Source organism: Centroberyx affinis, unplaced genomic scaffold (genome assembly GCF_046629955.1).
Source record: "Centroberyx affinis isolate AG114_WGS23_722 - 3 ecotype Tasmania unplaced genomic scaffold, CSIRO-AGI_Caff_v1 ptg000374l_1, whole genome shotgun sequence".
NCBI classification, from domain to species: Eukaryota; Metazoa; Chordata; class Actinopteri; order Beryciformes; family Berycidae; genus Centroberyx; species Centroberyx affinis.
In genome coordinates this window covers 249769-277575 of record NW_027279043.1, presented here as the reverse complement: position 1 = coordinate 277575, position 27807 = coordinate 249769, and the positions used below count along the sequence as shown (strand labels likewise).

General features: G+C 43.8%; 2 protein-coding genes across 3 annotated transcripts in view; one reads left to right on the top strand and one right to left on the bottom strand.

Moving 5' to 3' along the window:
- Window positions 1-282: 282 nt before the first annotated feature.
- On the bottom strand, window positions 283-1607 carry LOC139641456 (exportin-5-like; the record flags this gene model as incomplete). The annotated part of the gene is made up of 4 exons (XM_071515865.1): window positions 1447-1607; window positions 746-867; window positions 570-639; window positions 283-420 (listed from the first exon to the last, which is right to left on the bottom strand). Coding segments are annotated over exons 1-4 (432 nt in total), but the record flags the coding sequence as incomplete, so codon positions are not given.
- A 1023-nt stretch (window positions 1608-2630) lies between these two features.
- LOC139641460 (apoptosis-stimulating of p53 protein 2-like) overlaps window positions 2631-27807 on the top strand; it is a 33416-nt gene continuing 8239 nt past the window's right edge. Inside the window, exons 1-14 of one of the 2 annotated variants that reach the window (XM_071515869.1) lie at window positions 2631-2694; window positions 2997-3151; window positions 14056-14203; window positions 15388-15501; window positions 17005-17075; window positions 18461-18562; window positions 20140-20314; window positions 20506-20687; window positions 20891-21055; window positions 21319-21357; window positions 23073-23120; window positions 23956-24139; window positions 27292-27414; window positions 27610-27731. In XM_071515869.1, coding sequence (XP_071371970.1) covers window positions 3125-3151; window positions 14056-14203; window positions 15388-15501; window positions 17005-17075; window positions 18461-18562; window positions 20140-20314; window positions 20506-20687; window positions 20891-21055; window positions 21319-21357; window positions 23073-23120; window positions 23956-24139; window positions 27292-27414; window positions 27610-27731 — 1500 coding nt within the window. In that variant the 5' untranslated portion in view covers window positions 2631-2694; window positions 2997-3124. The remainder of the gene's footprint in view (window positions 2695-2996; window positions 3152-14055; window positions 14204-15387; window positions 15502-17004; window positions 17076-18460; window positions 18563-20139; window positions 20315-20505; window positions 20688-20890; window positions 21056-21318; window positions 21358-23072; window positions 23121-23955; window positions 24140-27291; window positions 27415-27609; window positions 27732-27807) is intronic. The other variant, XM_071515870.1, reaches the window with a different exon arrangement.

Here is a 27807-nt window from a genome sequence, read left to right as displayed (position 1 = left end):
TGATCTACCAGTGGCAAAGCTCAGTGTTGACTAGTAGGAAAAAATAAAAATAAAAACAAACAATTTCAAAAGCCTTTTGAAATGAGGCCTTTTGTAAGACCCCTGACCTGTGTTGCTAATCCATCTGCCGATGTGGTAGAATATGACGAAGCCACGTGGATATGAATATGACACATCCATGATTGGTCCTCATTTGCATGTGAGTGATTACATCATTGTATTCAAATTTCATGCAACGCAGCAAGGAAATGACTGGTATGTAGCGCTAGCTGAATCACTCACCCCTAGGCTGGTGAGAGTCTCCATCTCTTCCAGCATATCTGGCCAGTGTTGAGGCCATTCTCGCTTTATCATCTCCACTATAATACGTGACAGGACGTCTTTGATGTGGCTCTCCTCCTCCAGGATAGGATGAGTTCCCTGATAAGATTCAAAACAGGTATCAGAAAGGTGTCTACTGTTCTAACATTCAGGAAGACTTACGTTTTTCTAACATGTGGCACATGGTTCATTTGCATGTCAGGTCTGGTACATTGATAACAGCCTCTCTATTACCCTGTCAGACTTACATTCAACAGCTGCATAGCACAGTCCTTCAACTGGACTTTCTCTTGCTGTGGCATGTTGTTCCATCTGAACCTGCTCTCAGAGAGAAGAGAAGAACACCATTCTTTCAACTTCTGAAGCATATGCGGCTTTTATCATGTAAACACGTTATACTTTAACATGTATGAACTATACTCACTTGACAACGTGTTCCAGGATTTGCAGACCAAAGTGCCTCACTACAGCTGTCTGGGATTTCTCAGCTAATCGTAAGCCACACGGGACACAAAAAGAGCAGGTCTCTTTGAACTCTTCACAAAACTGTTGTAATAAAAAGAACTTGTCAATGTATAGACAGTAAGCTAAATGGTACAACATTTGATCAATGACATTATAATTGAAGTTTATGTTACATGAAATGTTATATTACAAATGTCGTGGGAATAGTTTGCAGTAGCAGCTACCCGAACAGCATTTAACATAACTGCATGGCATGGAGCATAAGGCTAAGTTGCCAACTATCACATATTTAGGTGCAACATTTCCCTTTGTAACATAACTGGCCTTCCTTAGTCGTCTTCCATAAAATCTCCACAGAGCTATCAGTACTAAAACAGTTATTGTGAGCCCCATGAATGAATGATCTGACAGTCCGCAATGGATGTGGTGATAATCACGGCATGCTAGCTTGCTAAGCACCGGGCTGTCAACATTGCTAATTTAGCTACTAGTGAATCAACTGTATATGCGGTTCTATTGGTAGTAACGCTACTGATGAAACTGGATTTTCTATTTGAGCTAAATAAACACTAGCTCCTAGGTTCAAAACAACATTCCACTAACTGCAAATATCAGTTAGCTAGTATTAGCTAGCTAGCATCTCCAGCATCACGATGATACCTTTAGGGCCTCCAGTCGGTATATTTGGCTTGTTTCTGCATCCATCATCACATTCACAGCTTTGATAAGCTGCTCACACATGGCAGCCACCTGTTCCGCCATGATTTCAGGTAGCGTCTGTGAGTATAATAAGACGAAAGCGAGTGTCACCCTTATGCAAAACACCTGCAGGACAGTGGACTGCGTGCGCCTTGAAAACCACCAACGTGCACAAGCACATCTCGTGCCGCCTGCTTGCTGGAACCTTTCGCTCGCCGTTGACGAGGAGTCTGGGAGTTGGAGTCCCCACCGCCTCTAGTTTAAGATAATCTATGTTTAAAAAGAGGGATCACTCAGTAGTAAAGGTGCCCCCTCCGGTCCGCGAAAGTAAATGGCCGCGGCCACACTGATCCGCCAGAAAACGGACAGAATTACTAACGGATAGATTTCTGTCCGTTGGGCTGTTTTGGAACGTCAACGCTATTTAAAAAACGCCTCTGATTTGCGGGGAGGAATCCGTCCGTCAAGAAAAAGTTCAGCTGGGTTGAACTTTCTGGCCGTCAAAACGGACGGAAATCTGACGGAAAGGGACGTGTCATCAGCGCTGCCCGGACAACGGACAGCTCTTATTGAAAATGAACTGAAATTAACGGAGACGGACAGACACAACGGATCAGTGTGGCAGTGGCCTAACCTTCACACATGCACTCTTCTCCTGAAAAACGAGGCGACATGTTTTCTCGAATACTACTCATGGCAAAAACGTCAATTTTAGCTCTGAGTGTTAACAATATTGTCAGTCTGTGTGTGCAATTTTGCCGAAATATCCCCAGCTGTTTTAACGGGGGATAGGTACAATAATAGGGTGTATCTCTCAACTTTTCATTTAATGCCAATACTTTGTGGGCAGAGTGAGAGCTCTTACTTCACCTACTCTCTGATTTAGCCAACGTCCCTATCTCCCCTTTCCTCGCCCATTTCCCTTAGAATAGTCACTGATGTTGTTGACCAACTCACTTATCTTGAAGTGAGGCACACTTGTGTGAAAATTAGAATTGTTATTTCAAAAAGGGTTTCGCACAGAGTAAAAGGGACAACTTTCATAACAGACAAGTCCGGCGGGGGTGTTTTCCTAGATCCATAAGGGAGGCGGGGCTTAAATTCCAATGTGGAATGAGTTTCCTCTCACTACGTCACTCTGGGATAGGCTGCAACCTACCGAGCAACACTGTCAACGGGGTTTCGGACTGAACAACGACGCGTCCTCGGGCAAGTATAACCTACATAATTTACAATAATTACCGGATAGTTGTGTTTGTTTGTTTGTTTGTTTTGTCATTTGTAGTGTCCGACCATAATATGACTTGTTTAATAAATGCATCGCTGTCACAGTGAGGCTACAAACTTCCAAGCGATGCTCAAACAACTACAACGGAAACTTTGTCGTGAAGGCCTCGTTATTTGTTGCAACAGGTCCACGGCAGAAAATACAATCAGCTATAGTGTTTTTTTTATTTTTTTGTATTTTGGCTGAATTCGGCCAACAACGGTGTACTGTGTTTTAAATGCAGGACAGGACCCCGAAGCAGGAGAAAGTCGCCTTGCCCATCGTGGGTTTAGGCTACGGGATTAAAGTGATCGCAGTCCCATCGCTTTCGTCGAAACTACCAGTGGGATTCATGCTCTGTTGGTTAGCTAAATGCGGTACGAAGCTAAAATGATGCCGGTGAGTTTATGTTTATTTCACTAACAAGTTATGACTTTGCTCCACAGCCTAACTGTTACTGCTTTCTGTCTTTCGACACATAAGAGCGTACACAGCCCGCAACATTGCTAATATTGTACCTGGACATTTAAATTAACGTGGCAAGTTGATGCAGTTGCTACTTTGTGCCGTTTCCCACCTCGACTGCAGTTCCGACTGTCTTCTGAAATGCGTGTACATGTCATTTATTTGCTGCGTGGGTCATTCAGTGCATACACAGTTAACTTGCATTTAAATCGTGAAACCAGTCATTCCACATTTTCTTCAGCAAAATGCCTGTTTTCTAGACTGTCTTATACATGATATCTATGCATGGCTTATATCAAGACAATTAACGAGCGTCTGACAAGCTTGTCATTATCTTAATTACTCATGCACTCAGTCACTCCATCTATTCAGTTGTGGGCTGTATAATATGTACCCATCCAGCCTGCTAAGACCCCATAACAAGCTACCTGTCAAGTCAGGCTGGCACTACGCTAAGCCTTGGCTCTGGACTGCTGCCATGCCATCATCATCATCAGAGGTCCATTGCTTTTACTGCAGTGCTAGGCTCCATCTCTCAGCACTTCTTGATGTGTGTAGAGAGAACAGTAGTTTGTGTGTGTGTGTGTGTGTGTGTGCGTGCGTGCGTACTGTAGAGGAATCATCCCAGCAAATTATGGTAGTGACAGGTGGATGGTTTTGAAAAATGCAGTCTTCTTCCTTCTTAGGGACTTAGCCTGCTGGCGGCAGAGCAAAGTCCAAAGCAGCCTGTGAAGTGAAATTAAGTAGAGAGGGGCTGGACGGGTAACTGGTTAGTGTTCAACCCAGCTGATTTCATAAGGCTGGGATTGATTTACCCGAGGAGATTGTTAAATTCATAGAAGAAGGGACAGCGTCAATGTTTGCAACACCATGATATTTTTGTGTTTCATCTCTGGTTAATTTTGGATCTTGTATTTTTTGTTGAAGAATTGTGTTAAGTGGTATAGGCTACAATGCTAAGTTACACTTTGTTAATGATAGTGTTCATCGTGACAAATTGAAAGAACGCTTCATTTTGTGTGCAAGTGTGCTCAGTGTCTGCCAGTGCCTCTCTTTTGCTCTCAGACCTCCCCTTCCAGTAAAACAGCTGGATCAGTGAATTAATCATCTTAACCGTGGAGACAGAGCGATGACTCCCGTCTGTTGCGTGACCTAGCTCTGCTATTCTCACACAGTCATTTGTTATCACCACGCTTCATTCTCATGGACATCAATATAAATTGGCACCCTGACATGTTTTCCTATGAGATCTCTCTCTCTCACACAAGACCTTGGCCTTTTCTCCCCTCGCCCAAGTATATGTGTGTGCGTGTGTTTGAGTGAGATATAGCCAGGCTCTTTAACATGTCTGTGCTGTCAGCCTGATCAGCAGAAAATGGTCTCTATATAGCCATGTCTGACGTGATGCATTGTCTGAGCCTGTACAAATATCCCATGACCCTGCTTGTACAGGCGAGGGGCGTGTGGGGAGTGAATGTAGTAGTGCCATAATTGCTGGCTGGGATGGTAAATAGGGGGGTCACTGTTTCCTGAACACAATGAGTTCCAGGGAGTCTTTTTACGGCATGTCGTGTCGTGGGAGAGCACATTGTGTTTGCCTGTGCTGTGGCAGCACCCTGATAAGGGATGCTCGCCCTTTATTGAACCATTACAAGGTGCAACTCTCACCCTGCTTCACCCTTATCTCCAGTCAAACCAGTCTTTGTTCTGCTGACGCTGATTGATGCCACATTTTGTTTAGCCTTCCCTGCTGGTTTATTACTCCATATGTCACTCTGGTGTACTGTTTTTAAAGATAAATTATATTCATTAGACTATTTTGGCAACATTTGACAAAAACATTTTTTTTTGTTCCGTTAGTAAGTTTATATGGGCAGAGTTTCATCAATATTTTGGATTTCAAATGTTGCAGAGGTAGACAAACTCTCAGAAATCATTTCCTCATTCTTCTCCCATGGCAAGAATTGCTTGATATGTAGATTTTCAAGCCGATAAAATAAATTGTGTGCCCGGATGGCATATTTAGTTGTGGGTTCTTTGACCACGCACATCTTAAGCTGTCCATTGTCTGGCTTAGACCACAGCAAATCTCCCTATTGCTAGACTTTGCGGCGGTGTTATGATGGTGGGAAAATGAGGTAATGCTCTGGGTAGCCTGACTTTGCTGTGTATGTCAACAGAAACCTGGGCAGGCTTTCTCTGCGGCCACCACAGGCTTTGTGTTTACTCTGTGGGAGGGTCTCTGCTAGTTATGTAAGCAGACAGTCACATAAGGGATAGCCAAGGACATGCAACGCCAATGTTTTGAACTTCTGTCTGCTTTAAGAAGAATTAATTATAAAACTAAACCAGAGTGGTTAAAAATAGGCTTGTGAATTGCTCTGGCAAAACACCCATCACAGAAAGCTGTTTATCTGTGTAATAACTCCATAGGACTGAGCATTTGTTATGGAAAAAAGGAAAGGCCTTAGTGTTATACTGCACAGTCCCCTAATGCCACATAATACTAGCGTCACATTAGCCTGTTTCCTGAGAGAAAACACACCAGAGTCACCTGAGCAGGTATCAGCTTACCTGCCCCAGAATATTGAACGGCTGACATCTGTGAGGAATCCAGGTGAAAAGGGGAAGTGCGCTTTAAAGTGGTATAATTCCAACAAGACAGCCTTTCACACAGCGAGGACACTGTGACAGTAACTTCTGAGGCTGAAACACTAGTCTGCCCATGGGGAGCAGAGAGTCCATGGTTGAGAAGTGTACCAGGGTGGTCTGGGAATCAGCCTGGAACTAGTTAACTTAACACTTCTGGGAAACTCACACTCTTCCTCCATTTACCCGCTCCCCTGCTTCACTGAGCTCTTTCTTCTGCATATGACAGATTAGACGCCATAAAGCCATTTCTTTAGTGTCCATTGTTTGAGGAAGCCAATTAGCGTAATTTTCCCACATTTTGATTCGCTAGCTCTTTCCTTTTTTGTTTCCCTCCTGAGATTTGGTTTGATGAAGGATTGGTTTGCATAATTCCCATACAAGTTGGCCATATATTTTCGCTATTCTGTGAATGTTTCAGTATACCCAGTCGTTGAATTATTCCAGTGTTTTGGTGTGATACAGACCACAAGATAGGATTTAGGACAGCGTCGATTTACTGTAATATTTATAGACATGGGTCCAAGTTGTGAAATCTCTAGTCTGTGATTGTAGCCTTTTTGTTACTGAGTGATTTCATCCAAGCAGTGCGAGGACTTGGAAGGAAGATACATCCTCTCCCTTCTGCTTAATTCTGACTCCCATTTCCCTTATCTCCCGCATGAAGCACAAAGTTTAAACCGTCACATCAAGTAGACCAGGAACGGCAGAGTACGGAGAGATAGCGGATTATGAAATGATAGGCTAAGCACTGCAGTGCAGACAGAGAGAGAAGGTTGTCCTGATCGAAGAGTCACAACTCTCTGCAGCTTCTGCGTGTCGTAAGAGCTGCATGTTTTTTCCTAAATGTTGCAGCTGAATTAGGCTATTGTGCATTCTGATTCTCGTTCTGCTGCCTGTTACCCCTGACCTTTTCTGCCTCGCCCCCTCATTCTCCTAATGCAGCAGATTGAGAGATGAAGAGGAATAATGCATAAAGCTGTGAGGGAGTTTTCTGCTGCCTTGCCTTTTTGAAGGACTGCCATGCTGGAACTGTGTCAACTCTTGAAGCACAGGCTGTGGCAGGGAGGACAGAGGCGCGCATGGAGGAAGATGCTGCTGCAGTGTCTCGAGCGGCTTGTCTTATAAACTCGCAGTAATCAGATTCAGAGGTGACTCGCTCAACAAGACCTAGTTGGCTCGATTGCTTACCACAGCAATATCTATAATGGAAAGTGTGTGTGTGTGGACAGAAGGCCCCGCAGCCCGTGCTGGGACCCCCCCACACATGGTCAAGGATGTGGCCCCTGTTATCTTCTACTGCTGTCACCCTGCGTCACACCCTCCACTTTCCCAGATGCCCCAGCTCTCCCCTAGGCTTTAAATCTGATGCTGTGCATCTGTGGCAGTCACTTCAACTCTGTAGTATCAATCCTATCTGACACTCTGGCTTATTTGTCTTGACTGTAGCCCTGCTCTCTCAAAACATCACTGAGGAATCTCTTCATATGTTGCTTTTATATATTCAGCCATATTTTCAAAAATCTCAAATTTTAGTAAGTGCGTGTTCAGAGCATGCTGTGGTTGGTCCAAATTGCTGTGACTATTACTGAAAGTGATTGTCGTCATGTTTAATGATTGTTTCAGTTTTACAGTAGCCTAACACCTAAGATCATTATCATAAGTGCTTTCCATAGTCCTGGTTTCATTTACGCCTAGACCTACTGTACAGGTTGCAACTTCACTATTTAAGTGGCTGTAAGCAGATCTAACTGGGACCATATTAACACATGCAAACGGCATGGGCCTACGTTGCAGGTTCACTATATGGGACTAAACAGACAATCACAACACTCAACACACAAAACTGAAAACAGCATCACTTCTTATGCTAGTTTCTGTAGAGATAAGTTTAAATTATATTTCTCTTCCTCATTTACACTGTAGTGTGAAAGAATGCATATTGAAGACTGTGCATAGTAGTTTTTGTTACATTACATTTCGTCAATTAGCAGATGCTTTTGTCCAAAGCGACTTACAATTAGTGCTTTTTGTCAACAGTAGTCAAACCAACTGTATATCACAGTCTTCATCGGATCAAACATTTGAATGTATAATATTGTGCTTTATGCCTCTAGAAATCATCAAAGGTTTATACATGATCTTAATGCTGTTTAAAAAATTTCCCATGTGAAATTGTATCATAAATAAATAAGGCCCCTGTTTCTATCAATACTTAATGTCAAGCATGCTATTTTATCTTATCTTGGGAAAACTTCTTTCTACTTCTCTCCTTAGCTCTTCTTTTTCTTGTCTTGTCACTTATCTCTTACATGGCCATTCTAAGGTCACACAAATATTGTCAGGGCATTATGGCTCTGGCCCCTGCGCTCTTTACTATTGGTTGCTTGTAATATTTATAATCTAGGAATTTAATCTTATTCTACTGCACTCTGGATAAGGGTGTCAGCTAAATCGCTAAACTGTAAATGTAAAATGGATGGCTTGGTCTTTATCACAGAGGAGAAAGGAGATATAGCATAAGGCTCTCTGGAGTCAGATTCTACACTATTTGTTTTGTTGTTATTAAACAGAAACATTGTTGACCAACATGCAAGGTACAAGTACTTTGAAAACTGATTTGAGTAGGAAACACTCATTAGTAACAGGGCACACCAGCCCATTTCAGGATCTCTTACTGCAGTTTTTCCAGTCACCGCCAAACCAGGATTATAAAATTCCTTCAAGGTCAGCATGGATCTTTATAGCTGTATTGATGTTTATTCCCTATGATGGAATGGGCTTTCATTTGTTAGTACCCTGATACTGCAGAGTAATTCCATTACAACCCCTTGTACTCTGTTTATTCCTGGAGATAGGAAACTGCAGTGGCAGTCAGTTTTGAACACTCTTTAACTTAATAAGAGAGCAATTGAGTTTGTACAAAGATCTCCAGAGACTAATGCAGAGGACTTGACCCTCACAAGGAGAGAATGGGCTATTGCTTCTCAAGGAGGGACATTGGGATTGAAATGCTATTAGGCCCATGTGAAGTTGACTTTATTATAATTTCTCAGAAGCAACATCAACAATGGCTCACTCCTCTAACTTGTTTATGATTTTAATTCAGTCTATTCCAGTGCATCTGCAAAGTTGCTATCAGTAGAATTTGAAACTTAATGACTTTGGTGACCCCTTGAATCCCCAGTGGTACTGTTTTACATCACTATCGCAAAGACAACTCACCACTTGTTCCCCACCTCTGCAGAGAGAAGACAAATGCGTATTGCCAGCGAGTATTTTGGTTACAACTACATTGAGCTAGCAGAGCAGCTTGGCGTTATAGGTGTGGAATTTATTAGCTTTGCCCAAGGCTAAGGAAACATTTTGGCACACAGGCAACTGAATACAGCTAACCTACTGGAGCGTAGCAATATAGTAGAGTGGATACATTCTTCTTGACAATACATTGGGTGAATGATGTGGTTATTCTGATTATTCCAGGACTGGAGTGACACTTGACACTGCACACCTAGCTAGGTGCCATGGGACTGTACAGCATTTGTACTGGTGTTAGTAGAGTGAAATCATCATCTTCTTGTTTTGGTTCACTGCAAATTGTACCCGGAGACGTATAGAATAAACATATACAGCAACACAATAAGAACAAAGCAATTTTCATGTGATGGTCTCTTTTCTACAGCCATTATACTTTGCTATCAAACTTAATTTGAGAGGTAAATATTCTACCCGCAGGGGCTTTAAGCCAACAATTCTCTACCAACTGCTCTCTGCTTATGTGCGGCACCACTCCTGTGCTGGAGTGCACGTGAACCTTATCTGATCATTATTCTGCTCAGTGGGAATGCCACACACACATACAGTGCTCCTTCCTGTAATTGGCTGTGTGTAAAATGTTGACCTTTAAACTCTAGTCATCTCAGTCCTCTGCCTAAACAACCAGAGAGGCCTGAAAAGCCTGTTCCCCATAGGCCTACTTTCTTTCTGGCTGCTAAGCATGGGACACATAGTCAAGAGCAATCAGTGGCATCTACTGAGGCCTATGGTGTGGGAGAAGGGAGCTAAATTAGGATATAAAGGGTCTAATCAGGATCTTATGGGCAGTTGGGTGTTTGTGCCAGTTATAGTCAGTAGATCTGGCATAGAATGGCCCTCCTAGGAGGATCGGGGCTTGTTCAACTTCAGGCAGGATAGACACAGGAGCTTTCTAAGTAAGCCTGTTTGCCTGCAGTAACCTGCATGAACCCTTATGTCTGTGTTTCTCTTTGTCTGTTTATCTCTTTCTCAACCCCTAGGTCCTTTTCGACAGGGCAGGTCAAGGTAGTGCTGTCAGCTGCAGCCACTCTCTTCCTCTTAGATGTGCTCTTACAGTGTCTGTTGTCTGAGGGTTTGATGTTGCTGCCTTTCATCTCTGAGACACACACACTCCTGTCTGTGTTACTGTGTCTAGACCAATGGTTCTCAGCATGTGCCATCAAGGCACAAGAGGATGCAGGTTTTCCTTCCAACCAATCACTACACTAGTAGCTGATTTAACCGATTTGCATACCTTCAGCCAGGAACTAATCAGTAAAATCAGCTGGTGTTGTGTTTGATTGGAATGAAAACTTGCATACTGATGACACATGCTTGAGAACTACTGGTATAGACACAAGATGTATGCAGTTGCTTTGATAACACTGTTTTTGCTATTGTAAGAAATTGACTCCTTACCTGTTGAAGGTTACTCACAAGGATATTCTCTAGTCTCAAAACTACAGACATAGTGCCTGTAGCCTAGCCCCAGGCTATTGAGTTCAAGGTTACTATTGTAAGACTGAGTCAGTAGTCTAGTGCGAGGTTATATTTTTATATGGAGGATTATCTTAATCCCTGAGATATAGCCCCAGTGACCCAGCCTTATAGCTGCTCTGCTTTGAGGTTCTCTACAGCTCAGGCTACAGTACTCACAGCCACATTCTTTGCACTGTCTGTATTGTGAGTATGCTCTAAGCTGTCACACTTTGTCCCAAAGCCTGGGACACAGCGCCTCAGTAGCTTTCACCTAGCTGATGCTGTGATGGAATTAGAAATGTATCGCTATGGTGCAGCACGTTCCCTCCTCTTTCCCCAGGGCAATCGCCTTGCCCTGTCGCAGGTAGGAAGGAAGTGCGATTCAGCAGTTGCTTCTTTCATTCACTCTGATAGACGTAAGCCAAGTGCACCACATTTCCGACAAACTTAGTTATGTAAAAGCCAAATGTGTTCAGGTCCCTGGTTTTGTAAGGTGGCTAGCTGTAGCTCTACAGTTTGTTTGTTTGTTCTGCTTTGTTCCTATGAAACAGGCCTATCAGGTTGTTATTGAGCTGTTTAATTTCCCTCAGTGTGCTATCTATGAATATTTAATGCACTCTGGAGTTGCTTGCCTAAGAGAAAGCCGAGTCTCGGGGTATTGTACTCACCTGTCTCTGTCTAGGTGGACCCAACTGTAGGCAGTTACTTTCCCCTTCATCAAGCTCGCAGATGTGGTTCTGCAGCTTGAATATTTGCCCCCAAGCAATATTGATATGCAGAGATGTGTGTCAGAGTGAATCATCTACAGTTGTAGCAAAATGTAAATTGGCCCGATGCGCTAGCCATTAGCTTAAGTAACCGATTGTAGGCTAGGATATAGCCTAATGTCAAAATTAGGCATTTTACTATCCCTTTCCCCCAGCCCCCCAAACACACACACACACTCTTTTCTGATAATGTATTCTGGTATCTCGCATGCAGGGTGGTTTATGTGTGTGGAGCAAGCCAGCGAGAGCGTGCAGGAGGTGGATGAAGGTCAGCAGCAAACGCAGCAAAGTGCTAACTCATCTAGATGGAGGCTAGGAGTGGCCAGTGGCAGCCCTGGATCATTAACTTTAGTGCTGAAGAGAATGGGCCTTTCACATAGGCTTTGCCACCCCCAAGACTCCATCCTCCTCCCCTTAATTTGCTGTCTTCCCTCTCTCTCTTTTCCTCTCTTGCAGCCGCCCTACCCCTCACCCCTGCACTCGCTCTGCTGTCTCTCTTTCACTCTCCAAATATTTACAGGGTCATTTGGATGTCCTGCATTGCTGGGAAGTTGTGATGATGTCAGCCGCCCTGCACTGATCTCTAAATTACTTTTCTGGAATCCTTCACTGAAGTCAGATTTGAAGAGCATTTTATTCCTGTATGAAATTGATGGCTTGTTTTTTGACTGCGCCTTTCACGTTGGCGACTGTCATATTAATTTAGTTCTCAACTACATACAAAGTACAGTAAAACTACTCTGATTAGGGGACAGAAAGGAGAGATCTTGGTTGATCCAGATCTGTGGTCTTTGTTCTCTGGGGTGGTCTTGCATGGCTAGTGACAAGAACCAGTGGAACAGGGACGACATCTATTTACAGCTTTCTGTACTGTATATTACTGACCAGGATGACTCACTGCTCATTTGCTCCATTTGGGGGGTGGGGTTAGGGGGGGGTCATTAATTTGCATTCCTATGGAACAAAGCAGTTGGTTGAGTCAGACCCTCTGAGTCAGACCACCCCACCCCTCGCTCCCACCTTCACCTCATCACATTGGAAATACAGACCTTTCTGGCTGCATCTGTTGCCAAGGAGATTTTTGGGGGAAACTTTTCACCTGCCCACTCACTCAGTAAGCTACATTTTGAAGAATAAAAGGGATAAAGGCATGTAGCTTGAGAGTATTGCGCTTTTGCTCACTGCACCCCACAGCTCTAAAACCCCTCCGACTACCTTTGTTTTCCCGTCAGGGCTGCAGCTGCTCTGCTGCTCGGCCCCCTCGGCCCTTTGTGCCTGTGACCCCGCTGACCTGATGTTCCCAGCATAGCCCCTGTAGGCATGGCCATTCACGCCGACATATTGAGAATAACAAATCTGACAGTCCATCCTGGGGGTTTGGCACACTGAGAGAGGGGAACAACAACAATATTCTAACAATGATTCTGATGATTCTGCTCTTTACATTTTATTCTAGTTCTTGGGCTGTTCTTGATCTCTTGCTCTCTTGCGACTCCATTGAAGATGTCATACTATGCCAAAGTCTGGCACAGATAGAAAAGGTTCAGTAAGTTCAGGTCATGCCATGCCCCAGGGCACCTGTGGTATAATATTGGTTTTATTACAGCCTTATCGAAGCTGTCATTCCAAACTGATGATCAGATTACAGCATGGAGCATATTCCAGCAGGGCCCTAAAAGCCTCTTAAGCGCACATCTGTGACAACACACAGACAGGATTTTAGCTTTCAGTGTCAGGGTTTGTCTAGCTTTTAGAGAATCATGTAGGGCCGAATACGAGTCTTCACTCCCAGATGTGCATTTTTAAATTGCCTTTGAAGGCCCATGTGTACAAGACATACTTTCTTTTATTAAATTTGACTCCTGATGCCTAGCTAATTGTCAAGATTCATCAAATCCCACAGAAATCTTCATGTACTGATTTGAGAATTTTTTTTTTATGTTTGTTATGATTGAATCGGTTGATCGTTTTTTTTTTAAGGAATATACTGGCTGTCATAGCCACTGTCAGTACATAATGTGACAGGAATTCTAGCATTAAGGATGCTAGCTGTTAGACAGTTAATCTTTCTACTTGATTTAGTCATGGTTGAAGGTTTTCACATTCCACTTATATCAGTGACAGCCTCATTGAGATAGTCCATTCCTTTTTAGATAGCCATAAGCCAGTCTCAACCATCTGTCAGTCAGACACAGACACTCAGATCCAGCTTCTCCAGACAGAGTCCTCAGTGTCTTGCTCCTTCAGAGTGCTTGACAGGGGTATTTAATATGTGTGTGTGTGTGTGTGTGTGTGTGTGTGTGTGTGTGTTGGAGGCTCGGGGTGAGGGGGGGGGGTCTCTCACAGTGGTGACAGCGCTAGTTAGCAGTAGACGGCTCAGGGTGGAATGGAATGCTGGGAGACGGCCTCTGGTTTCTCTGTTGACATAGAGGAATGAGGGGTGGGACAGAGACTGATATCAGTGAAACACACACACACGCACGCACACACACACACACACAGGGAAATTAGACACCAATTACAGAGAATTACAGTGTACACTCTGTTTCCACCAAGGCCATCAGGAGCCTCTATCTCATGTTGGTTTTTCCTTCCTCTGTCTAATATGCCCACTCCCCCCTCCTCTCCCTCCTCTCTCTCCACCTCCAGATGTTCCTGACAGTGTACCTCAGTAACAATGACCAGCATTTTACCGAGGTGCCCGTTACCCCGGAGACGCTGTGCCGGGACGTGGTGGAGCTGTGCAAGGAGCCGGGAGAGACGGACTGCCACCTGGCCGAGATGTGGCGTGGATCTGGTGAGTGGCGGCGCTAGCTTGCTCATTTTCTATCTTCCATCTACACAACATCAGATTTTAAATCACAAGCTATTTTGCCTGTGTAATAGGGCTGTATGACAAGGGACAAGAGGTAGTGCACAGACACTTATTTGTCTTCTTCCCTCACCCCTCCCCTTTAATTACAGTGAGATCACTTTTTTGAAGTAGAAGATATATGGGGACTGGTTCTATAGCCAACATGCTTGGTGATTTCTTTTTGACGGGCTAATCTTTGGCTGTCTTGTGGGTCTGCAATGCAAATGAAGTAGAGTGTATAATCCCTCTAACAAACACAAGCACACAGACATCTCCCAGATCTCTCAGGTGGGAGGGGGGTGGGGGGCTTAAGGTTTCATGCCTTCCCCATTTTTGAATCTCCCCGAGAGTCAGGAAGTATTCTCAATCAGAGCTCAAGGACCCAGGCTTCGTAGCCGTTTCCATGGTAATGCTGCCGTAAGAGAGTGAAAAGAGTGCCAATTATTGTGTTTGAGTACTTCCACAAGTAGCCTGAAAAGAGACTGCTTACTGCTGAAAAGATTGTCTCATTTTGCACTCTCACTGCAGACGACATTCAACTGACTGTCCTTGAAAATAACATAACCATGTTCTGCATCAAAATAAGATATAAATCTATTATAATCTCTATCTTACAGTGCCTATTAATTTGTTGTGTAGTCATGCCATTGTAAATGTTCAGTTTCATTGACCTCCACTCGACTGTAATATGTCGGTCCATTTATATAATGAAACGGTTGTAAGGAGGTTGCAGAAAAGAGTTAGAAGAATGAATGATGAGCTCTTTGGCTCAGCACCAGCCGGAATAATTGACAACACATCACAGTTGTTTCCCCGAGGTCATTCCTCAGGAAGATCAACTAGACGGCGGATGTCCTGTTGAAATGAATCTCCTCTGCATGTAGGCCAGCAGAGTCAGGCTATTGTGGTTGGACAGGATTCACAAAGCAAGCGCCACACACACAAACACTTCACAGGCATTGATATTGTCAAGTGTTTTAATCCTTAAATAAGGTAATAATACGTTTACTTTGTGGTTTATTTCTCCCTCTCCTGTCTAGTGTACTTGTAAATTTCTTGAGCCCATGGGTATGTGTTTTCACCTCCTGGTCTAACGGCTGACCTGGTATTATGTGTTCCCTCTGCAGAGCGACCTGTAGGCGAGGGGGAGAGGATGCTGGATGTGCTCCAGCGATGGGGACAGCACAGGGCTGAGGTGCGCTTCTTCCTGCGTCACGACCGAGCCCCCAGCAGGGAATCAGGTGAGTGTCCACCTCCATGTACGTACGTGCACACACACCAACCGTCACACACGCCTGATAATGAAACAGTAGCAAGGATTTCCATGGTTGAAGGCAGGAACACTCCTCTTACATAAGAGCTGTGGCTTGGGAAAGGGCTGTCCTCAGAGAAATGACATTTGACACCCACTTAGTAAAATGCCCGTAACCTCTAGACATTACACACATCCTTGCTCCAAGTAAGCCGTTATGAAAAGCATTTTACATAACAACCCGTTTTGAAGTTGAGAAAGAACCAGATTGTCTCTCCTTCTCCCTACAATACAAAGGTTTGGAAAATGTATTCTAAGACTCCCCTGATCCAGGCATGGATTTATATTAGCAGGCTTCAAATCCCTGGACAAGCCTTATTTAGCCCTAATGTTGGAGGCCTGGCTGGAAGGCAGGGTGTCCCAGTCACGTCGTCATAAGCCTGTTACTTTTCAGTTTTCTTAGGAACACAGAAAACTCTAGTATTACGGTCGTGCACTATCCTCTCAGTTGCGTAACTAAGCCCTCTTACCCCTCACAGCTTGAGTCTGGCACAGGGATTAGATGGCTGTTTTCCCTTCCTGTTATCTTAGCCTGCTCTTGTTTTCCCACACTGTTAGCTCAGCTCAGTGTTTGTAACACAGTTGTGTGTTAACTTATTGTTATTAAAAGTGGGCACAGTTGGTGCTAGCCTGTATACCTCACATGTATTGCAGTCAATTAGGTAGACATCATGCTGGATGTTCTCATTTCCCTGAAGCATGTTCTTCCTCACCAGGTTTTGTTCTTTACTGTGTGGAGCTAGCAAAGTGTTTTCATACTGTATTTGTCTTCTGTAGGCTTAGCATGGTCTTGTCTGCCTCACTGACACTGAGGCAGTCCATGTATTTAACATACATATGTCAAGGGTCATCCAAAACCATTATATAAGCTAAAGGGCTTTGGTCATGGGCCAGCGCTTTAAAGATGGGATCTGGTTCGCCAGCTCCCTAAGACCCCCTAGCTGTCAAACGCCAATGGCATGGATGGATATATGTGCACTCGTGTACACAGACAAGCACACACACACACATTTATGGGACCCGCCCACAGAACGTTGTGTATTAGGTTAAATCCTGAGATTATTGCAAGTCACAAAGCAACACTGATCCCTCTTGTTTCCCGAAGGGGCTTAGCTCATTCAGCACTAGCCAGTCTGCATTTGCCTAACATCCCATTGACCTATACCCTCCACTGGAGCAAACCTAAAGAACGGCATACACCTAAGTGTGTGTGGTTGTTGGTCAGAGGGATAGAGAGAGGGGGAGAAAGAGAGAGAGTGACAGGCAAAGAGAAAGAGGAAGTTCCTATCATTTTTCACAGCTGTCTGATAAGGCAAACAGTTTTCCCAAGTGTTTCTTAGTTTGGACTAAAAAGCAGCAGTCACCTTTGATGCAGCTCTGCAGTAGTGTGTGATGTCTGACTGGGTCTTGTTTCGTGTTGTTGGTTATTCAGGAGGGTCAAGAGGCTCCGAGCCCAAGAGAAACGGAGTAAAGGGCCCTCCGGACAGAAGGATGGAGAATGGGGTAAGTTCCTATGTCTTCTTTTTAGTCATATGAAGCCATTTTGAAACAAAATTATACTCACTTGTTGCTCAATATTAAAAAAATACAGACAATGGTATCATGTTACTATTTAAGTTCAATATTTATTTGCACAGCGATAAAACCTCTCTTTCATGCCAGCAAACATTTATAAGATTGTATACAAATGACGAATATCTAATTTTTGATAACATGAAAATGCCTGTGTCTATAAAAATGCAATTGTTATGCTATGCCATTACATCTAAATAATTATTGGCTGTTTTTTTAAAAGACCATCAGGAAGTAACTTTAAGACTAACTTGGGATTCAAATTATATTAACACAGATGAAGAATGCATTTGTAGGGACACATGAGTTATCAGTCATATCCTCTCAGCACTTGTTGCTGTGTCTGGCTTACTTCTCTGCAAGACTCACTGTTTTATACTGTTGTGTTTTCCTGCTCTTCATGGGAGAACAAAAGAGTGTTGAAAGATTAGGAGCAAGAGAGAGGAAAACAAGTTTGGTTACTCACTCAACAAATTCCATGTTCTCATATGTGATTTGGAATGGGGATTTTTTTTTTAAATGCATTTATACAAAGACAAATTTTCCATACACTGGGTTTCATATATTAGTATTATGTCGGCTAGTTATGTTATTCAAGTAGTTTCAAGTAGTATGCTATGTTTTTAATCGTGTCCCGATGTCCCCACAAGAACAAAAGACCAGGAAATGTTTTCACTTTGTGAGGGTTATTTACTGGCCTAAACGCACTCGATGTGACTTTTGATGCAAGTTATTTGACGCACCTTGTTTGACACTGCAATGCAGCATGGGAGATGCAGGTGGGAGATGTAAAGCGTCAGCGCCAAGATACTGGCATTTGTACTTGGCCACCGCAATGTATGTAATATATTTTAGCATGACATTAATTCTATAACCTGGCATATAGTCTATCTGTTCTACAAAACTTGACGAACTAGCCGACTAGATGAGCTGCCGAAGGGAACTAATTAACAAAATCCAAAAATTCCCAGTAATGTATGACTGCGAATTAGAAAGTAATAAAAAAATATGCATTATAACATGGACATGCCAATTTAGATAATTATAAAGTCAAGAATGTCGCCTCCTGGAGAAAAAAAACATTATTTTACCCTTTTCTTTTTGCACTGCGGCTCCTGAAACCACAAAAAACAGCCGTACTGGTACTCTGACACTCCCAAAATCAAACCAAGTTTGAAGCGACAGTTCAAGGCAGTTTGATGTTCCACAGGACACTGTCCCTCAACTTCTATAATACAAGGATGCATGTGTGTTGGTGTGTCTATGTGTATTTATGCCGACTCTCTCTGTCCCTCTATCTGTTTGTCCCTGCCCAGGTGGCGACTCCCCGGATGGACATGACCCTGGCCGAGCTGCAAGAGATGGCTGCCAGACAGCAGCAGCAGATAGACGCTCAACAACAACTACTGGCTTCCAAGGTACAGAGAGAGGAAGAGGCAGATGAAAGAGGAGACAGGAATTGGCAGAGAGAAGGGTGGATGCGAGATAGGAAGAGGTTAAAAGAGATGGAGATGAAAGTAAAAGGCAGCAGAGGAGAGGGGAAGATTAAAGGGTGGGTGACGGGGAGAAAGTGGGGACACGGTACACACAACAAAGGTATTGAGGCAGAACCAGCGCACTTCTGGAAATGAAGATGGAGTGCATATGGAGGGTGAGGTAGACAGAGTTTAAGAGCAGGTGAAATGAATTGTGGATAGCTGCAGGTGCAGTCTTTGTTATTTGAGAAGCCTGGAGTCGTCACTGGGAGAACTGGCTGCCTTACTGTGACCATCCAACTGTTCTTGTGTTCCTAAATCTCTGTCCTCTTGCTAAACTCAGGCTTTATTTCTTGCTAGGCTCGGGATTTATTGCCAATGGCAAGAAAGACATTTGACATAAAGCAGGAGTGATATAATTCAGTCTTTGGCTGGTCCTTTTTTCTTCCAATGTGTTCTTTTTTTCAGTTCTTGCAGTGGCACCTTAAAATGTTCTGTCCGTTCTGCTGATCCGGACGTATTTAGATTATTTTAAAATCCTGTTTCACTTTTGTCTATAAACCAGAAAACATTTCTTCATAGAGAGCAATCTCTCTCTCTTTCTGGCTCTCTCCTTCTCCCTTGTTGAATATAGCCTGTAGGGTGCACCTGGTTTGTGTCCTTTAGCCACTCAAGCTGAGTTGCATGCCGATCCAAACATTGTTAATGTGTATGCCTGAGGATAACAAAGCAAGCTGAGGAATGTAATCTTAAGCAGTCATCTACACTTGCACAGCCAAGTAAACAAACCTGCACACCATCAAATCACCTGCAACAGTGCTGGATAAAGGCTGTATTGTACTTGTCTGGGAACCTGATCAGGAGGCTCTGTCTCCTCTGTGTTTATCACACACTGTGTGGTAGTTCAATACTTTTGGATGATTTGATTGAATGACATAATGCTGTTGGAGCTGCACAGGAAGTTTTCTCACCCCTTATTCAACTAGGCAAGTTCACTAAAAATACATACATTTACAGCAACAGCCTGGGTGAGTAGCTGCAAGGGGAAGAGGGGTTACACCCATTCACTCTCTCACACATGGGAACTGCCCTTTACTTGTATTGTTGGCCACTGAGCGACTTCACTGGAGCAGTTGGTGGTTCAGTGCCTTGCTTAAGGGCACAGTCTTATGTTAGGCCTCTCTCTTCAGATGATATGCAGCTTTCCCATGTTTTTCCCCGTCTTCCTTTGTCCATCTCCTGTCAGGACTTCACTTTTACAGTCCCTTCACCCTCTGTCTCCAGGAGAGGTTCTTTTACTTCTGTGTCCCACAACAGGAGCACCATAGCCTACCTGTCATTTCTTCTTTGCTCCTCTCAGTATCTCTGTCTTATGAAGAACAAAAATCCCTCAGTTGCTAATAAATGGATAACTAATAAATGTAACTTAATAGGGATGTGTTGGTGTAATTACATCCCTGACCTCTGCTCTCTGCTTCCCTCTCTCTTCCCTCTCCGTCTCCCCTCTCTTGTCTGACCAGGAGCAGCGGCTTCGCTACCTGAAGCAGCAGGAGCAGCGGCAGCAGCAGCAGGCCTCTGAGCAGGAGAAGCTGCAGCGCCTCCGGGAGAATGTGGAGAACCAGGAAAGTCGGCTGAAGAAGGTCCGGGCCCTCAAGGGCCAGGTGGAGCAGAAACGCCTCAGCAATGGCAAACTGGGTGAGCATGAGAAGGATCAGAGAATGGATGACTGGATAGGTGGAAGTACTAAGAGTTGTTGAATGAACGGATGCATAGGATTTTTTTATTCTTTTTCAATATATAGGTGATTTTAATAGGTGAGTGCTATTAAATAATTACCCAATTACCCGTTTCAATTGTTCCTCCCACTCCTCTTCATCCCTCTCCAGTGGAGGAGATTGAGCAGATGAACAACCTGTTCCAGCAGAAGCAGAGGGAGCTGGTGGTGGCTGTGTCCAAGGTGGAGGAGCTCAGTCGACAGCTGGAGATGCTCAAGAACGGCAAGATGGACAACTTCCATGACAACCAGAGCTCCGTGGCTGAACTGGACCGCCTTTACAAGGAGCTGCAGGTGTGTGTGTGTGTGTCAGGGTAAACATTAATGTGTATGGCCACGGTGTGTCACACTCCCACAATACTACTACAGTAATAAAACGTATAGAATATAGTTCAACAGCCACATTGAACTCCAAAGGTAATCAATAATTTGTTAAATAAGCACAGATGCTGAACTGCTTCTCGTCTTCCTCTGTCCTTACACCTTGTCCTCTCCAGCTGAGGAACAAGCTCAACCAGGAGCAAAACACTAAGCTGCAGCAGCAGAGAGAGAGTCTGAACAAGCGCAACCTGGAGGTGGCTGCCATGGACAAACGTGTCAGCGAGCTCCGAGATCGACTGTGGAAGAAGAAGGCGGCACTGCAGCAGAAAGAGAACCTGCCTGTGAGTATTTTTACACACACACACATCACAACACAAAACACATGCTCACATAATTTTGATGCAGGACACACATGCATGTCATTTTTGACATTTGTCAAAGGTGTTGACGTAGTTGTTGTTGTTGATGTGAGCCACTCCATTTGTCAGCACACTAATATTCATATATCTGCTTATAAATGATGGAAATGGTTTCACCCAGAGCTCCCCCTAGTGGTCAGAGAGAACTAAGGCTGTTTGTCTGTATCTCTCTTTACCTCCGGAAGCCTCAGATTCCCTGGCACTCAGAGCCGGCCCATGCCAACGTAAGGCACCTCAACCTTGCTATCCTCTCTGTATGGGAAAACTTAATGACCACCTCACACGAAGGAGTCATCTCTGATCTCTGATCTGTCTTTGTCTTCCTTTGATCTCTCTCTGTCTGAAATGGCTGGTGGGGATTGATCATTGTTTTGATCATGTCGCACAGAGTTGCATCTGAGTTTATGATCCCGCTTCACTCAGCTGTGTCTTCAGTCCCATTTGGCAGAAACAACTCCTGGGAGAGAGGAGTAATGAGTGTAGGCAGACAGGCAGGAATGTCAGGGGAGATGCTATCCTTTCTGGCTGCACTGGCAGAAACAGGAAAAGGCAAACAACCAACTTACTCTAACTTTTTCTTGTAAAACAATCAGAGCTGGGTAGGCATTCTAGAGTACATTTTATTATTTACAACAGAATACAATTAAACAAATACTAGATATTAGTTGACTTTAGCTCCAGTCCAGTACTTTATGATCGTAGTCCCCCTGGGTGTTAATGTTTTGGCTCTGAGCTCACTGCCTGGTGTCTCCCTGCTCCTCTGCTCCTCTCTCCTCTCTCCTTGAGCTGTTTTGAACACTAGAGTTGCCATGGGACTGTTAAATAAGAGTAAACAAACTCCTCTTTGAAATAGTTTGTGAGGAGGGGAAATTAACATATTCAATGTGCTGTAGTTTGAATGAGAATTTGATGCATAGGGAGAATCAAGGATGCAAGGGATGAGTGGCCGAAAAAGAAACATAATCAGAATGAATGGTTGACGGATGATTTTCTTTCTTGTTCATCTTCTTAAATAACATAAATGAATTTACGTTATCTTCTGTAATATTCAGCAATTTCACTAATTTTGCTTTCCCAATCAGGTTGACTACCTGTCAAACATAATTAAGGTGATTCGGTGACCTTCCACGTTAACTTTCTTTCTCTTAATCAAATTAACATTCAACCAATTAACCATAAAGATTACATTGTTGATATTTGTTATTATTCAATGCTGATTTGTAACTTCTTAATATAGAGCACAAAGATGTTTGTATTCAGTGTCATCAGAAAATACTTGTTCTGTATTGTAGATAAAGAAAAATAGCCTGTTTAGTATGCTGCATGCAGTGTGTACTAAGCAAATATGGCCTACAAGGTCTAAAGCACCCTATATGTTTGTACATAAATAATTAATGCCATAATGGAAATTTCAAATATCCTTTTGAAGCCATACTTGAATCCTTTTAGATAAATGAACAACTTGCACCCTGAAAGTGGGAGAATCCATCATTGAATAAGCCCACCTTCTCTTTTGATGTCTTGTTGCTATATAATGAAGTAGGAGCTGAGGAGGGAAAGGTGTGTGTGTGTGTTTGTGTGTGTGTGTTTTGGAGATGAAGGGCTGAAAAGGCCCCAGTGAGGAGGTGATTTACCCACACTCTGCCTGGAATCATAATGAGTGGCCCTTTTTCACACCAGCACAAAGACACACTCCGTCCAGGCTGCTCTCTCCGCCAACCAAACAGCAAGGGTCTGTCTGACATCACCCAGCAAGCATGTATAACCACACTGAGTGAAGAGAGGCGCTCTGAGAGAGGCCAGCCTAGAGTCATCTCACACTGCCTTAAGTCACGTAGTTCAGGAAACAAGAGAAGATTAGGATAATATTAGATTGGTAAAAGGGGATTGTTTGGTATTTTGAACTGCTGTTGCATGTTTGTGCTTTTGTTTTCTCAAGAATGGCTATCCTGGTAAAGAGAGGGCTTCAAAAGACACTCATCTCCAGGTAACTAACCTAGTATTGGAGCTGCACATTTGTGTCTCTTTCTTTCTCTAATCTGTTTTCTACAGCATGACTCGGCACAACAGTGGGATTTGTTCATTTTTCCCCATACTCTTGACAGGCAATGGGAGTCAAGTTCATCTTCTTTTAAAGGGACACGGCTTGTCTTAATCTCCTCAGCTGTGATAGATGGGTTTTCGTCCAGTGGGCGAGTTTAATTTTGAAAGATTGTTGGGGAATACTTTGCCTGAGTTTGAAGTGAAAGTTGATCAGGCTGTATGTGGGGTTTGGATAGCATAAGGGCATTTGTTTCTTCATTAAGCCATTGTATCTATGATAAAGGTACTATCATCTAACTTCAAGCACTCTGTATTTAAGTCTCAAATTAATGAGACGTCTTACTGGCTGTGTGGGTTAGCTCTTCTAAAATCACTGCAGTGCTGAATAGCTTTGAGAAGCATCTTGCTTTTATATAATGGTGTCAATGCACCATGGTATTAAAAAAAGAAAGAACGCAAATGTTCAATAAATCTTCATCTTTAATCAATAATCATAATCACTTTTTCTTCTTCAAGCAGTATTGGGTATTTTACAACAGCTTTGTAGAGGACTCAGCCAGTCAGATCTGTGGAGCGCAACAATTTTTTTGTAATCACTTTTTTTGTAATCACTGTAATCACACTTTTTTGTCATGTTTTTATCTGTCTGAATAGTAAATTCTCTCTCTGCCATCCATTGCACTCCCATTGACACTAGATATTTCCATTACTCTCACAGATCCCTGCCTCTCTAACAAACCCCTCTTCTTCTCTCCCGCTCCCTCCCTGTCGCTGTCCAGCTGCCCTCTGATGGCCCAGCCGGTCAGCAGTCGGGTCCGTCTCGCGTGGCGGCGGTCGGTCCGTACATCCAGTCGTCCACCATGCCCCGAGGCCCAGTGAGGCACGACCTGCTCGTCAAACCAGCCTACCCAGACGGCACTGCCACCCTACCAGCCCACGACCCGCAGAGCAAGGCCAGCACAGGTGAGCAGCCAGATGAGACACGCAGCCTGCAGCCTCTCACCTCTCACTGAGCTTTCTGCTGTCCGATCATGACCGGGTCTCAGCCGGGACCAAACTTAGCAGCAGGCCTTCACTTTCTCCCTTTTCTCATTTTACATTTACATTTTTGTCATTTAGCTGATGCGATAATCCAGGGGGACTTCAGTGCAACAATTAAGCTTTAATACCTAGATCACCAGTATTGCAAGCAACAAATAGTAAGGAGTGCAAAGGTCACAGCTTTAAGGCCCTTACAATATTTCTGTGACCATTGAACAATAATGTAAGGGCGAAGTGCTAGAAAAAAATGGAATATTAGTCAAGGAGAGAGAAGTGCGTTTTTTCTTCTCCACTGCTGTGCATTGTTGTTCCTTTACAAGGTCTCACATGTCTACCTCCACATGGAGCCATGTTTTCTCTTTAAGAGTTGAAATGTGACAGGACTGTCCTGCCCCCAGCAGGAGCAGAGGAGTCTGGGACACCTCCTGGTTACGATGTCACCCTGAGCTCAGAAGGTAGCTAGTTATTCCACATCCTGGATGGTGTGTTGTGGCCTAGAACTGCTGAAATATGAACCTGATCATCAGCAACTTCTATTCACTCGCCTGAATTTTCTTGAAGCACTTTTGATATGTGTTTTGCAGTGGTTGAACTAGGTATGTGTCCAAATAATCGATTAGTCAACTAATTGCCTGAGAACCAAATAATCGACGATCCAATGTGCTAGTTGATTCGTTTTTTCCTGACTTAATCTTTTCAACTTTTAGCCGGACCGTTATAAATGTTTTTGTTGGAAAGAAATTAAAGGTATCCCTATGTTTTACAACTGTAAATACAAATGAATTAGACTTAAGATATAACTTGGAATGAAGAAAATTCAGTCTGAGCAATGATAACAAATACTTTGCTCAGTGCCACTGGTCATAAAACTGACACCGATTAATTGATTATCCCTAACAGCAATTATAGATTAATCGACTACCAGAATCTGGAGTTGTGCACATCCCTAGATTGAGGCAGCTATGGTATTAACTGCAACTATTGCTATGGTGTGTGTTTGTGCTCTTCTTTTCATCCCCTCACACTCCACTAGAGTTGTCCATACGTTTGCAAATTAGCAAATATCTCAAATCAATACCCCTGTAATGGCCAGGTCTTACCACCAGATGGGGATGGAGTGCCGGCCACCGTGAACAAAGGTCCCATTACTTTCATTGTTGACTGCCTCTATACTCAATGTCTAAACTAGACCTGATTGTAGTAAAGAAGTCTTTGTTTGAGTGTTGACTTGCATTCAGAGAGTGAATGGACAACAATAGAGTAGCATGAAACTGAGTACACATTATTTTTTTAGGTCACTCCTGACTGCAAGGAGAGTTAATACTGACAATTTTGCTGTTCACAGTGTAACTGTTCTAAAAGTCAAAGAGTTTTACAGTTCTTTACACTCCCAACTCCCAACTAAAGCTAGGTATTTTCCTTTTTGAGTTGGTATAGAGTAAGCTGGGGCTGTTTTTGTTGTTGTTGTTCATGCTGTACCTACAGGCCCGCTCTGCCCACAGATTACAGTAGTAAGTGTGCTGTGTAACGGAGGGAAAGGAAGCCTGGTGAAACCGATGACGGAGCAGAGTGGAGACGTATCCCATTTAGAGATGCTGTTCGTGCTTCCCTCTACGCAATAAGTCTAACTCCCTCACTCGCTCTCTCTTAAATGAATCCCCCAGTGGGTAGTGGGCCAGCAGAGAGCTTGATATCATTAAAAATGAATGATCTGACACCAAAATTAGTCATTACAAAACAACAGCATAAGGGACCCTCCCCCCAGCCTTCCTCCTCCCTCCCCCTCCCCCCTCTCCCGCTCTCTCTTCCTCTCCTCCTCATCAGCCCATATTTTCCTTTTCCGTGATTCCGTGGTTAGAACTGGAGAAAGGCAGGAACTAAAAGTAACAGGTTTTTCCCAGTCTGCCATGATGTTGCATGCAATTACTTCCGCATGATGAGCCGATATGCAGTATGGAAAGAAGAGGAGAGATTGGGGGGGGGGGGTGTGCAGAGGAATCTGCTCCTGGCTTACACCCATCCCCAGTTCCTCTCCAGCAAGGCCGTTGTGCAGAGCATCAGGCAGGCTCCTGGGATTGTGCTGGTCTCCGTGTGGCCCCTCGGGGGGGGCGGGGCCCTGCCTGGGCCTAGCCAGCGGCATGTCTAGAGCAAAGGGAGATCTGGATATTTAAGGCTACTTTGGTTTTCTTGTCTCTCGTGTGCATCTTCCTCAGAAGCCATGTTCTTGCTTAAGCCTCTGAAAGAGCTGCGGGCTAAGAGAAAAGGTACACACTTCTGTTTGTGTGTGCGTGTGTTTATCCTCTGTGTAGATTCTCTACGGTCATGTTTTTGTGTTTTCTTTGTGTGTTTTGATGTGTTTATATTCATCCTGTGAGTGATTGCCACTGAAAAAGATGAAAAGATTAGATATTGTTTTCATCATTTCTTAGCCAGATCTTCGGTCATATTTGTTTGTTGTGCTGCTGTTTGTTAATCCGTGTTGTTGAGCTTTCCTCGGCTCTCTTTCTGCCGCTCTAAATGGGTCAGTTGGAACAAACACATAACCTTCAGTTAAACTGACGTTCTGTGTGGATTCTGACCAACTCAATCAGGTCTCTTACGCTAAGTGTGTGTGTGTGTGTGTGTGTGTGTGTACACCTCTTGAGAGGGAGAATGCATTCAACTACGATCTGCAGGCAGTGCGATGGAAATGGTCATTACATTACCATCTTTAATGTGATGCTAATCTTGCCAGTTGCCAAAAGCCCCGCTTTTGTGGCTCATCCGTCAGACATGCAAGGCTATTGGCTGGGGCATTAGTCAATCAACCAAAGAGACAATGATGAGTAAAGAAAGAAGCAAAATCACTGTCACATGTCATTTGTTCTGCCACAAAATACATTGTTCCCTCTGTTGTTCTTTGCAACTTTCTTTTCATCTGGGCAGATTACGGCTGAAGCTTGTTTTCACTTTGTGTTTTGATACTTTGTATTATCTTTACTTCTATGGAAGATCCTATGGTACATACTAATAGCCAAACACCCCCTCCGCCTCTTTCTTTCCATCTTCTCTCCCCTCCTCTATCTGTCCCTCAGGCCTTCAGTCATCCAAACTGGCAGAGTGGGGCTCTTCAGGTCCAGAGTCCAACACCAACGGTCATGGTCCATCTTCAACACTGCCACGAATGACCTCTCACTCCAGCCCCAAGGCAGAACAAGGTAACAGACATACACACATGCAGCCTTGCCACAGCAACGGCACTGCAAGACTGTATAACTGTGACCAAAACATTAACTGTCGATAACACAGCCTCCAAAGAGGCTTTTGTTCTGTCTTTTTATGGAATCACTCTGTCTGAACATGTGGTCTACAGATGAAACTGATTGCTGTCTGTGTGTGTTGTATATGGTTAGATGAGACAGAACTGAAGAGGGACAGGAAGGTACGTCCGTTTTCCATGTTTGAGCCCACCGAGGCTCCCGCCACCTCCCTCCGCAAGAACCAGAGCAGTGATGACCTGGTCAGGGACGCTCAGGTGAGAGGGAAATAAAACATCCTATCTCCTCTACTACTCATTCATCAGCTCTTGTTCTTGAAGTGCTGTATGCACA